Genomic DNA, 13,730 nt, shown 5'->3' on the forward strand with positions numbered 1-13,730 from the left:
TTGCTTTATGGTACTGTACTGATGAGACATTTTCTGGCTTTGAGAGCATTTAAGTCCGAAGAAGAATGTTTTATAGAATCAGATGCAGTAGCCCTGGAAGCAGAGGCAGCATGTCTGCATCAGGCTGCTGCCATGAGTACCCCTGCTGAGCCATGGAGCTTTACTGGCAGAAGTACAGATGGACCAACGTAGTTGTGCTTCTTCCCAGGCACAGCCTGCATCCATGCACAGCACAGCACCCATGGTTTACACCCTGGAATGCTCTGCTAGAAATGGCTTTGAAGACCTCAATCCACCTGAAGCCCTGGGGACATCCTTTTGGAGTCTTGTCAGAAGAGAAAAACTTCCCATTGTAGCTGATGGAAAGACGAAATTACAGAGCTGAAGATGGGGTTAAAGGTACCCTGCTCAGCAGTGGTTTGTAATGTCATCTTAGAAACAGCCAGCTATGATGTGATTCTACTGGTGAGCTGTGCAAATGAGATGTGAGGGCTGTTGTCTAGAAGACTGAAAAGCACAGCAGATCTTCATCTCTGACTGTAAGGTCCTGAAGCAGAAATATTGTTAGTTAATAGTGGGATGGTAATTTGGCAACATGTGAGTTTTGACTATGCTTTGGATATTGATCTACACCAAAATATAGTAGATTGAAAACAGCATTTCATGTCCAGAAATGGAGCAAATGCAAATAAACTCTTTTCTTCTGCTTCTGGTGGGAATGAAACATTTATAAATTTTCTGCAGAACTGCTGCATTTTTTTTCTTTTGCTTTGGAGCCTGCCAGGTAACCCATCTATTGTTTGTTCTATGCTTACCTTGGAAAGCAGCCAGCTTGTAAGCACAGCTCACTAGAAAACTGCAATTTATGTGACTTTTAAAGTTGTTATAAACTTGTGATACTTGCTGATGTGTAAGTATGCTTCAGAGTGCTGTGTACTCCTGACACAAAGGCAGCCCTGCAAAATTTCAAGTTTTCAAATGGAATTTTCCAATTAAACGGCTAGGACATTTTTAACATTATTTGCAAATGGTTTTTTTTCTTTGATATTTGTCTTGGAAATACATTTTTAAAAGCCTGAGGCAGTTACAGAGATTCAGAGGCTTGGCAGAATTATATTCCATTGATAATAGCAATTTATCTTTATTATTATTGGAAAAAAAAAGTGGCATAACTTTGTCTATAGGTGCTTTTCTCCATCTCTCATCTAAGTCCTGTTGAGCCAGAATCACTTACATGGTGGGCAAATGAAGATAAGTGTCTGGTCTTTGTCTTCAGTCATTTAATAATTTGAGAGTAGATAAAATCCATAATCTGATCTTGCAACTGATTTTAGGTGGAAACTCACTGGCTTCAGTAAGTTTGCTGTTGGATTTTTAGCATAGGCCCTGCTGAACTTTTGCAGCATGTAATGTGCTATTGAGAACAAGAATAAAGTAGTTTAGCAATTGTTGCTGTACAGGTGATGACTGTCACAGGATAAAAGATGCTAAAAAACAACAAAGCTGCAGTGGATAAGAAAAACAAACCACACTGCAGTATTACCCATCCAGAATCAAATTCATTTGCAGCATACATTATAGCTGGAAAAGGAGGAATTATTTGGGCCAATATATTCTGTTATGAAACTGAGAGAGGTTTTTATAGAGGATGGTCACAAATACAGAGCTCTGAATGAAACTTTTTCCAAGCTGGGTACCTTGCTTAAGGCCTCTGAAAGTCTGCTTTTACATCCCCCCTCTTTATTTTCGTAATTGCACTCTGAATAATATGAGTTAGCATAGGCTGTCTTGCTGTTCCTCTCCTGGTGATAGCCACTGGTTTTCCCAGGCTACATGAGTTTTCTTCATATGCCTTTCCTGTATTTCTTGAGTTGTTAACCTGATGAGAAAATTCTGTCTTGGTGAGGGCAAAAAAAAGCCATTTGAAGTTTCTTGGATGTCTCCTTCTCTGAGAGTGATTTTTAGTTCAGTGCCAGTGGCAGAGATTTAAAAATACTCCTGTGAAAATTACTAGTTTTCTATTTGAGTAACTCTTCTTCAGCATGAAGTCCTTTATTTCTGTTTCCCCACTGAGGATTTTATTGTGAAATAGATACTTCTGAAATTATAAATGTCACCCTTTCCCACCAAGAATAGCTCTGAACTGAAGTGTTGGGGTGCTCTTATGCAGGGGAAAAGAAATTGATTTATTGGTTTGTTTGTAATATCTCCAGTTACAAAGTGGAATATTTTATCTGTTTTTCATAATTTCCACTTGGATTTGTTATCCATCAATGTTGGTCAGCTTTTTGGTCTGTAGACTTTGGAAACCAAAGGGGACAGATTTGCCAGCTGTTGACCACAATAACTTTTTTGAAAAACAGAGTGGGCCTCAAGCTGACTTGCAGGTTTTTTATAAAGTACTTAATAAACCCCTAAAATTGACACTGCTCCATGTTTATTGCAAGGTTATGTTGGTTTTTTGTTTGTTTCTTTTATTTAAAGAGGGGTTGGGAGGAATACAGCAGCTGTTTTTCATCTGCCAAACTTATTCTTGATGACTTGTCAGCCAGGGCACTCTGTTTATATTGGTTGTTGTTTAATACAGGCTTGTGGGACCCCAGCAGCTTGATGGATAGTGCAGAGCACAGCTCCATGCATGGAAAGCCATGAAGAAGGAATTCAGAATTATTAGTGTCTGTGCAATATGCATAACAAAAAAAAATGAGGTAGCTTTTGGGAGTAAGAGCTCTTGTGCAGTTCTTCCTACAGCAAATCTGTCAATTCATCTACATTTTCTGATTATAGTAAGGAATAGAAGCAAGCTACTTTTCTATAAATCATTGTTTCTTTTTTTTTTTTTTTCAGGAAACAGCTGTAGCTATTGCATGATACCCTCTTACAAATGATTTCAAATGCCTTAGCTCATGCTTTCATTCAAGCTTTATTGGTCTAATGGTTGTCTGGAGCAACAGTGGAAAGAGAACAGGTAAAGGAGGGTGAAAAAGCATCAGACTGATTTGATGTCTGTACCCTGACTGAATTACCTGCTTACAGTGTCTAAAGGCTGTACTGCAAAGTATCTCAGCCAGCATTTTTGCATTTGGGAAGACACAATTACTTGGAAGAGCAAATTCAATATTCTATTAAAATTTATTGAATTATAATAGTCAGATTAAGTCTTGGCAAATAAAAGAGATAATAAATTGTAAGATGCAGTAATAATAATATTTTATTTGTTATATTTCCGGAAATTGTTCATTAAGTTTTGTACTTGAGTATTTTACGTGTAAGCTAATATCTGCTATACTGTCAGGGGTAGGGCTTGTGGTGATATTACCTTGTATTACCCTATCCTATATTGTTTTATGATGAATGTATCTCTTTAAGTTTTTTAAATGCAAGAATTATATAAAAAGGAAGTAGTTTCAGTGGTCAAGTGCCTGTTTCTTCACTTTTTTTTTTTTGGTGATAGTGATCTGTGCCATATTTGTGTGTTCCTTAAAATACTGAAGTGCTTAAGAGAAGGACCAGAAACAAAATGTAGTTCATAAAGAGTTCTGTGGAGACTGACGGAGCTTCCTGCCTGTGTTGCATGGACTTCTGATTAGAGTGGCTATTTCTGCAATTAATAATTCAGCTTCCTCCTGCCATTGCTTCCCCTAGAACCTCTTCTATTTCTCAGTTAAAAGAGCTGAGGCACAAGTGAGAAGTTACGTGATCAAAGAGACGGGTGAGTTGTAGATCTGGAAATACAACTGAGTCAGCCTGCACAAACTTGCTGCGAGCAAGTTTCTTTTTAATCCGGTGCTACACAGAAAGTAGTTTCTTGCTCTGGGTGCAAGAATTGATAAAAATTTCCTTTGAAATGCTGTTATGGAAAAAACACATAAAATGCTCAAATAGAAAAGCGTGGTGATTTTGTTGGACTTGAAACGTTCTGCTAGGATGTGTTATTTCCACTGAAACTTTTGTTTGCTTGGCTGATGTTCAGCACCTGCTCAGACCTCTCATTTCATCTCTAAAACTGGGAAGGGTTGTCAGTCTGCCTGCTCTCTTGTCTAGATAGTTTTGTTTAGTGACCCGAAAAAACAATAAACAAGTGAAAGTTTGGATCATTCATTTGCAGGTTCATTTAATGAACACCTAAGTAGTTGGCAAACTTTGTTCCTCTCTTGCCCACCTCCTGGAACTTCAATTCAGTGCACCCAGATCAAAGGTTTTTAAAGTTGTTGTGAAAATGGTATCTTCTGATTTGGAAATTATGTTTCCAAATGCAAAACTGAACATTTTTGAGCTGGAATTTACAGTTCACCTGTTTCACTTGCCCTGCTTGGAGGAAATGCAGAAGTTAAGTCAGTTTGGAGTTAAGTGCTGGCTTTCTTTGCAGAGCTGTTAGAGAAGAGGCATCACTGGCTGTCTGTGCGAGTTTCTGCTTGATTTTAATTGAAGATGTTTACCTTTTCTACTGGTAATTGACTGGAAGAAGCATTAAATCCAGTGCCTAGTATTTCCCATTCAGGTTTGAAGGCTAATGAGCAGTTTTATTGCCCATGCTGATTGAATGGAAATGTGATGACCAGTAATCCACTGTTGTTTTATTGGCACTGAAGAGCATTTCTTTATTTTTTCAATGGTGTAATGAAACCTGATTTGCTCACTTCCTAGTACTAAGTGCTTGAAGATTTCTCTTATTATCAGGCAGCTGGCTCTGTTTGTCAGGTGGTACTGCTCAGTGCTATGCTGAGGCTAAAATCTTGTTTTACATGGAGCCTGGAAGATGAATTAACCTGTTTGTACAAGCACTTTGAATTAGCTGGGAGCTGTTAAGGAAGTTTGAATCATGGGGTGAGTTGACTATGCTGAGACTTTCATACCTGAAAGTTTTGAGCTTTTCTGTTTCTTATCAGATAAACTTTTTTTGCATCCTTTGCCCACTTACGAGCCACAACAGCAGTTGTGAAGAAAAGTTTTGTTGTAGAGAACAGTGTTTAAAACCTTTTGAAATCACCATCACAACAAGCTGTGGTTTGTCTGTCATTTCAGTATTTTTACTTCAATAAAAGTATTTAGATGTCAAACACAACAAGCCAAAATCCAATCACAGGAAAATATCTTTGCTTTATGTTACTATGCAAGCATTTTGTTTGCATAGTTTATCAAAATAATTTCATGTAAATATTCTAATAAAAATGAAGTTTACAAAAACTGTTTGAGAAAGTATTTTCTCCCCTTGTAGCCAACAATTTTTCAAATGAACTGAAATAGAAAGCAAAAATTGTATATAAAGAATTATTGTTTCCAGTTACCTGGAGACAGAGCATGTTTCCCTTCTGCTATGGCAACAAGAACATATGAAGTACAGTACCCCAATAACTTGGAGTTCTGCCATGAAATAGATGAAGCCCAGTATGAGGGTGCTGTCTTTATCAGTGCAGCTTTCAGTCTGAATTGTAAAATAATTTTGACTGACTTCTCACAGCTCTGACCCACACAGCTAATGGAAAGTGGCTTTAAGATACATAAAGATCATCCTACACATTAAATTCAGTGTTGAAGGAGATTGCTGCATTAGAAAGAGAGTTGCCAGCAGCAGTAAGAGGATACTTCAGTACTTCTGTACTTTGAAAATGCTTGCGTCCTGTTCAGGCTTCCTGTCGAACCCTGTAATTCATTCCTTGGGTGTCTAATCTCTGACATGAGTCAGCTCCAATTTTCTTTGTTTTGAGATTTTTCACATTTGCTTTAGATCATTTTCCAAGTCCTCATTAAGTACTCCTTTCTGTGGCTGGTTTTTATCATGTTTTGAGGTTGCAGGCATGTATTTTGCATTGATTTGTAACTGTTACTTGTTGAATGCAGGTGTTAGATTTGGGATGGCTGACATATGTTAGAGAGAGTTTGTTTCTAAGGTAGGTATTTAAGGGCTGAGGAATGCAAAAGGATGAAAATAGTCAGTTCCTTCCTTGGTGGTGAGTGTGTGGAATGGTAAACTGGGTACAACAGCCTGGGTTTGCAGTGCCTGGCCTGGCCCAGCTGTGTGCCTGCCCTACATCCTCAACCCTCACAAACTTGTGTAGTGCACACCCAGTTGGATCTGCTGAAAGTTTCTCCCTTTCTCTCCTTCCTTGGGGTAGAGGTAATTCAGAGACAAAGTCCAAGTCTGTTACTCCAGATAAATGCATGTGTAAAGATATATAATGTGCTATGTAGAAGCAATAAGCAAAATTGGGTATTTATCATGCTAAAAATGTGGCTTTAAGAGAGATAAATGGCATCGATTGAAAACACACATGGTATCTTTTGTGTCAAGAAATAAACAGCACAGTGTTTAACCCTCTGGAATGCACTGTAACTCTACAATGTATACACTGGAATGTAAAAGAAAGTACTGCTTGGTGCTGGTTGAAGAAGGGGAATTTCAGAACTTCCTCAGGTCTTTTCCGTAGCTCAGATACTTTCATCTAAAACAAGCAAACATAAAAGTGTTTATGAGGCAGTCTTTCACAGAAAAGATTTTCTTTTCCTTAAATCTTTCGTTGTGTTTAACAGTTTGAGGGAAGGACCAGTGTAAACTGTGAAAAAGACAGCCCCTAAATAAGTGACCCACACTGCTTTTCTAGGAGTCTAGAAGGATGACAGAGCAGTGTCTCCTCTCATTAGCTCTGGGGGTACCTGTGGGCAGCAGCCAGGTGTTTGGAGCTGGAGCATGTCCTCGGTCCCTCTTGTCTGGCAGCCTTTTGGAGCCACAGTGTCTGCCTGGCAAATGTCACTGCGTCTGACTGATGCCTCTGAGAGCCTCACAGAGGAGCAGAGCAGCTGGCTGAAGCCTAGCAAACTCCTGTTCTCTGTCTGGTAGCAGGTTTTACCTGTCTTAAAGCTGTTTCCAGTTGTTTAGGTACATTTGTTCCTCAAAAAATGCCTGTTCAGATCAAGCACATAGACTTTTAATTCTGTCTGCTGCCTTTTGCAGTAGGTCTCAAATCTTGATGGCAAGAGAAGGCTTTTTCTTCTGGTCTTGCTGCAACTAATAATTCCCCCCTGACCCCCCTTTCTGTTGGTTCCTGCTTTTTTCTGGGTTGTTGGTTTTTTTTTGGTTTTTTTTTTTTTGGTTGGTGGGGGTTTTTTTGGGGTTTTGTTTTGTTTTGGGGTGTTTTTTTATGTCCTCTTCTGCCTTTATCATGGACTTCCCCCACAGAGTATTGCAATAACAAATAGAAAAATTCCTAACAAAAAGATAATTTCCTCCAGGGCCTTACTCTTCAAGGATCCCTTAATGTGTCAGAATTGATACTACTTAGTGCATGCTTATGTGCAGATGTGGCTATTTAATTTCTGGTTTTGTACTCCAGGATATAAATATTATGTATTTGTTTGAATTCAAATTTCATTTCCAATGCAGCGATCAGCAAACATGTGAATTTAGTGTTGCTTGTTTTACTATGCTGCAGAAGCAGAGTTAAATACAGCTTCCTAAACCCTTCTTGCATTAAAAATTTGCATGGCCCCTTGTCTCAGCCTTTCTCCAAATACCATACAGTTTAGGCAATTGTTTAAACCTAAAAGTATCTCAAGAGTAGATCTTTCTTGTTATTTGTCAAGATGAAGTAGCAGAAGTAAATTTAATTTGCTAGCAACCCTAGTGTTGCCATTTCTTTACTGTCAAATACTTTGCTGTGCAAACATCATTGCTATGGACATTGTACAAAACATGCTTGAGATAAATCATGTATGTTACAATACACAAGGCTTAATGGATTGCTTTTCCATTGCTCATTTTAAAATTAAACCCACCAGCTTCCTGTTTTTCTTGTCCTGAAGTCCTGTCTATCTGAGCTCTTAAAATTTCTAAAATAGCCTGTCAAAAAAAGGAATTCAGTAAAGTGACTAAAAAGTGACTTCTGCTTAACCTTTGGTTTTATAAACAATTGGCTGTGTCCTAAATAGATGAAAACAGTCTATTTTTAGGCCCTAATTTAGAGAATTGATATTTCCACATTTGCTTTGTCATAGCTGGTAGTAGTTGCTAAATTGTGAAAGCTTGTAGCTATTACAAATGCTTGGAGGATTGCTGAGTGTTCTGCCATAATGCACTAAGAAGCTCAGTGTACTGTACATTTCAATTTATAATAAGACAGTGTAGCTGATAGCACAGACACTGAAATATTTCAAGTCTAGACTATGCCTTAAAAAACACAGGCTATTGGCTTTTTGGTGCAGCAAGTTGGAAAATAACTGATAAGGGAATTGAAGTACAGCAGACTTCAAAAAGTGATGAGTTCTCTAAGCCAGGGTGGGTTGGGAGGGTTCAGCCACTGCTTGCCTGCCTTGTTGGGATGAAAAGGGACCTGGTGTTTGAAAGGGTTGGTCAGCCTTGCCAGGTTTGAGTGGTTTGTGAGGGAGGTCACACATAGATGGGGAAGAGGAGTTTCTGCAATGCTCTGTTTACTAAGAAGAAATGGGATGGAGAAATAGAAGAGCAAAGTTTCCTCTCTTTAGAAAATGGTAACAGTATTTCACCACAGACAAAGGTAATGGCCAAAGAGTTTAATGTCACTGGTGTTCTCTTAATAGCCCTTTTGTACCTTTGGATAATAAAAATAGCTTGCTGAAGGTTTTGAGTGGAGCTACATATTGTAGTAATGGGAGGAAATTATGATGTAGCTGATACTTTTATGGCCCCTTTAATATCCCAATTCACCTTACAAATCACTGTGTTTATCAAGTCCTTCTCTTACTGCTGCTGGGGAAGAAGAACATTTTGGTTGTGTTTGCTGTTGTCCTGTGTTGTTAGCTGTGGAAAAAAGGAGGAATGTTACCTCAGACCGGGCTTGTGGACTTGAAGAATTACATAATTTCTTTCAGTTTGTCTCTGTCTAACGTAATGCCAACCGTGTTTTTCAGAGCCATGGTGTCATGGAAGGGGATGTACTTTGCACTTGCACTATTCCTGGGAAGTTTCTTTGGAAGTATATTCATGCTGGGCCCTTTTCTGCCTTTGATGTTCATCTCGCCAGCCTGGTACCGCTGGATCACCGACTGCATTGTGGCCACGTGGCTCACACTCCCTGTGGTAAGTGCCACATCATCCAGGTCTGGGCAGCTCTCCATAATCCCACAATCTGGCTTGCTCACTAACACTTTGGATTTTATTTTAGGGTTTTTAAAGCTATTTATGCTGCTGTATAAACAGGCCCTTACACACTTACTATCGGTGGAGACTGGTTTACAGTGTTGTAAACTATGTGCCTATTTACTGTCCCCCTCTTCTTTCACAGTTTAATTTATATATCAGCTAATCTTGTGTGTTCGTGTTATGCTTGAAAAGGTCTTTTTTTGACATCTTCATCCCGTGTCAGTCAGATGCAGAGAAGAGTGTGAGAAACTTTAATAAACAGAAGAAAGTTTTCTTTAACAGTTAGCTTCCTTAATGAGTTGTCTTGTAAACTCTTTCTTTGAACTGTGCTCTAAGTCTTAGGAAATTATCCACTGTCTGGTAGATTGTTGTCAACCTTCACATTCCTTAATCCTTGTAGAATTTAGCCCTTCTGGTTGACTTAGAGATAAATGTTTTCAGGTGAACAAGAAGAGCTCCCCCTAGAAAGGATGTATTCCTCACGTATCATCAGCTTTACAGCTATATGAATCTGGAAATCAATAACAAAGCTCTTCCCTGAATTGTTCCAAAGGAAAGGCAATGTGAATGGGATCTGTCTCTTCTTCCGTTCTCTAAAAGCCAGGGAACGTTGTTCCTCTAGGCCATTAGAGATTTGTTTAACTTTTTCTGAAGTGAAATGCCATATTGGTGTGCAGCAGTATGTGTCTTGTGGAATAAAGGAAGTTCTATCCTTATAGTAGATCAAGTAGTTTCTGCTTTTGCTGTTTCTGCCTTCTGTGTTTTAAAGGGTCTCAGCTGTTTCTTATTCTAAAACTTTTGTAGATTTTATCATTACTAAATGCAGTGAAATTAGGAGGGCTGATGTAATTTACAGTAAAGGAAATAGATTGTTATTTCTTGTCATGATGAAATTTAACTGGGTACTGATACTGTCACAAAATAACCCTTTCCCTGTTTGTCTTCAAACTTTTTTATAATTTCAAAATCTCCAAAATCTTTTACCAGTCTTTTCTTTGATTAGTTGCCTGGGCTTTTTAATTCTGGGTTCTTATAACAAGTTTGTGATAACTTTTTCAGTCTAGAAGTTTGATTTTTAGCCCACACTAGAGCTACACAAAAGTAATTTTAACATCTTTGTGAAAAGGATTCTGTCTTCTGAAAATTGTGGGGATTTAGATTCAGGAAAGGAGTCTCAAAAAGATTTTGCATCCAACCATTTTGAGGCTCAGACCTTGTCTGCCTTAGGTTTCTATACTTACACCACTGCATTCTTAGTCAGGAGAAACAGGTTCTTGGTTTGTGTCTCCAAACAATAAAATGTTCTTGTGCCAGTTGGACTCCAGCAGGGAAACTCTGACCCTGACCTCTGTGATGTAAGAAATTTTCACCTTCCTCACTCTGCTATCACATTTTACTTCCTTTCTAGGAGTCAGCAGGGTGGGACAGTGAGGTGGGTCTGAACTGTTTCAATTTAGTTTGGCTTCTATTAGGCACACACAGAGCTGGCAGAAATATGAACAGAAGTTGTTTTACTTTCTAGAGCTCTGTTTAAATCCCCAGTGTTTGTTCTTTTGTGGTTTTTGGTGGGGTTTTGGTGGTTTTTTGTTTTGGTTTGGTTTTTTTGGAGAAAGAATGGGGAAGAGAAGGTAAGGAGGTAATTTGAAGGCCTTTTTCTTATGGTGTTTTGCTGTTTTCTTTTTCTGTGCTGACTGGGTTGGACAGTGTGCTGCCAGTGACCCTGACCTTAGGGACAATAAATGTTTGTGCAGCCAATCTCTCCTTAGATTACCTACCAAGTTATAATCCATACTGAGTCACTTATGTTCCTACAGGAGAGTATTCCTGGAAAACCAGGGAAAGGTAAGCTTAGTGCAGTGATGGGAATAGAGTGCTTTTTAAGAAGTGCTGCTTAATTGTTGTTTCCTCTTCCATTGAAGAGCTATTACTGGAGAAAAGCTGGCTGCCTTATTAGAAAACAGAAGTTTGTTTACCAGTTAATATGAGCGAATGAGTGAAATTATATAATTCAAATTAATTTTTATTGCTAATGGGGTGATGCTTTTCTTCTGGGAGTAAAGCCATAATACTGAGATGCTATTTCTAGGCCTTGCTGGAAATGGTGTGTGGTGCCAAGGTGGTTGTCACTGGAGATGGATTTGTTCCTGGAGAAAGGAGTGTCATTATCATGAACCATCGCACACGAATGGACTGGATGTTCCTGTGGAACTGCCTGCTGCGATACAGCTACCTCAGACTTGAGAAAATCTGTCTCAAATCCAGTCTCAAAAGCATTCCAGGATTTGGTATGTCACTAAACCCTTTAATTTGAAAGGAACGTATGTTTAAATTATGTCCAGCATAGTTCATAACCTGCTAAATGACATAGGTTTAAATTCTGTTTCAGTATTTAAAGAAAACGTTGTGTAAAATATGTGGCATGTGGAGCAATTAAACCATAAATCTCCAGAGGACACCTGGACTGAATGCCTAAGCATTTCGTTTTTAAGGTACTACATGTGCTGCTCTTGCTTGTAGGTAAATATATTTCTGCTTCACATACCAAAAGCATTTTTCCAGATGATGAAAAATGATTTTAAGTTTTTTCAAAGTCTCTTTCAGCATTGTGGTTTGGGTGCTATTTCACCCCACATTGCAAATGCTCTCATCAAGCTTCTTTCTTCATTATCCAATGTAAACTATTGAGAAGATTAAAAAAAAAGCTCTGTAGGCAATTGCAAAGTTAATGGTTCATTTTAATAACTAATTTTAAATTGAATTTGGCTATGCAACATATTCTCTGCAGGATATGAAATCATCAGGATTTATAGTGATGTAGGCTGGAAAGAGATCTGAGTTGCACGTATTCAGAGGAATTGTTTCAGATAGTCCAAAAATTGTTGCACAAATGGTTTCTGAATAAATAGGCAGACTTATCTGAAATAAAAGCATCTCTGCATTTTATTTATCTCTTAGATTTATTTGCTGTTTTATACAAAACTAGCTTGGGCAGGATATGCGTCAACTTTATGATGTCGAAAGAGTAACCTTATTTATGGTTGCCTTTTGTCAGGCCATTTATCTGAACAGATAATTTTGGCAGGATTCCATCCTGAGGAGCTCTCCTACTGTTGCATTGTGTTGCATTCAGTGCTCTTTAAGTAACAGCAGCAACAGGGTAATGTGCTTTTATTTCCCTAACAGCCACATATTAAGGTCAATCTTACTTGACAAAAGAAAAATCTCTTTTAACATGACAGGAAATGAGAAAATGCATATTAGATATCTTCATTATACAGCAGAAATGTTTTGAAATCTTGGAATCAGCTGTGTATGCAACTTTTTATAGCAGTGATGGAAGATGAAGTCAGGAGTATCCTGGGGAAGACTGATAAATTTCTGTCTTCAAAAGTAACATATGTCTTGTTGTTAAGAAAACCACTTGTATTAATGCCATTAATAAAATTGGAAGGTCAACTCCAGAAGCCTGGATGCTAAGCTGTACTTGGTAAAATGCAGTTCCTGAAAGGATGTTAGGAGTCATTTAGAGATTGTTTGTTTTTAAAAAAAAAATCAATTCTCAATTTTCTGCATAAACTGAGCACATCTAATAGATTTGATCAGTGGGCTCAGGCAGATGGATCCATGTCAGGTCAATATTAGCAGACCATGATGCCATCTTTGTTCTGATATAGCAGCTTAAGCCACTAACAAAATTCTGGGCTTGTCCTCCACCTTGTGATGTAGAGGTGACACATGCAGACATTTGCTCCTGTTGTTTCCATGACAGAATGACAATTTCTGGTGGTAGAGCAGGCACTTGGGTCTGTAGTGTTATAAACAGCTAATTTTATGCCTGATCCCCAAGAATTCTCTACAATACATGGGCTTTGAGGACTTTGGTTGCAATTTTGTGAATTATGGTTTATTTTTCAGTAAACTGTTAATGCTGGATTATTAATCACAGAAAGGGACTTCAGTTAAACTGCATCCTTCACTGAAGCCATGATTTGATGTCCTGAAATTCTGGAAGATAAGCTTCTGTTTTATTTTAGTGTATCTAAAAAAGAGGCCTTAAAAATGCATGTCTCTGTGTTCAGTCAGGCTGTGGCATTTTCTTGCAAAAATAGTGTTCTGTTATCTGTGTAATTAGGGGATTGTTAGAAAGTGAGACTCTTGGATTAAGTGAAGACTGATGGAAACAGATGAAGCTGTATGAAGTTTGTTGGGGCAGGATCACTGCAGAGAATGGTGTCTAAAGAGGAGAACCCTAAATCTCACCAGAGACAGCAGAATTTCTCCCACTTATTGCTCTCAGCCGTGCTGTGTTATATGATAGACCCTTAGTAAGTGTTTATTCAGGTTTTTGGCTTGTTTTTAAGTTGTGTCCTGTGGTTTTTAACTAAATGTTTTATTTTATGAGCTTGTAAAAGCCAGAAGATCACTTGGAAATCAACCAGACAATTTCAGTGCACTGCATCTGTAATTGATACTTTAGATGTTGGTCATTTAAGATTTGATATTTGTGATAATTCAATGAGCTATTTTTATCATGTCTTTCAGATTTATCTTTTCATTTATTTATATGGATTAGTTGCACATAGTCAGATGTATAGGGTTAGGGAAGTTTGATACA

At 38.2% G+C, this 13,730-nt stretch overlaps 1 protein-coding gene across 6 annotated transcripts in view; it reads left to right on the forward strand.

Annotated features, from left to right (window-relative positions):
- Window positions 1-13,730, forward strand: part of LCLAT1 (lysocardiolipin acyltransferase 1) — a 111,722-nt gene that overhangs the window by 28,943 nt on the left and 69,049 nt on the right. For 4 of the 6 annotated variants that reach the window (XM_059467949.1, XM_059467948.1, XM_059467945.1 and 1 more), the window contains 2 exons: window positions 8,884-9,052; window positions 11,202-11,400. In XM_059467949.1, coding sequence (XP_059323932.1) covers window positions 8,888-9,052; window positions 11,202-11,400 — 364 coding nt within the window. In that variant the 5' untranslated portion in view covers window positions 8,884-8,887. Of the gene's footprint in view, window positions 1-2,847; window positions 2,969-8,883; window positions 9,053-11,201; window positions 11,401-13,730 lie in introns of all 6 variants that reach the window. The other 2 variants (XM_059467943.1, XM_059467944.1) reach the window with 1 other exon arrangement.

This window comes from Ammospiza nelsoni, chromosome 3 (assembly GCF_027579445.1).
Source record: "Ammospiza nelsoni isolate bAmmNel1 chromosome 3, bAmmNel1.pri, whole genome shotgun sequence".
Lineage (NCBI taxonomy): Eukaryota > Metazoa > Chordata > Aves > Passeriformes > Passerellidae > Ammospiza > Ammospiza nelsoni.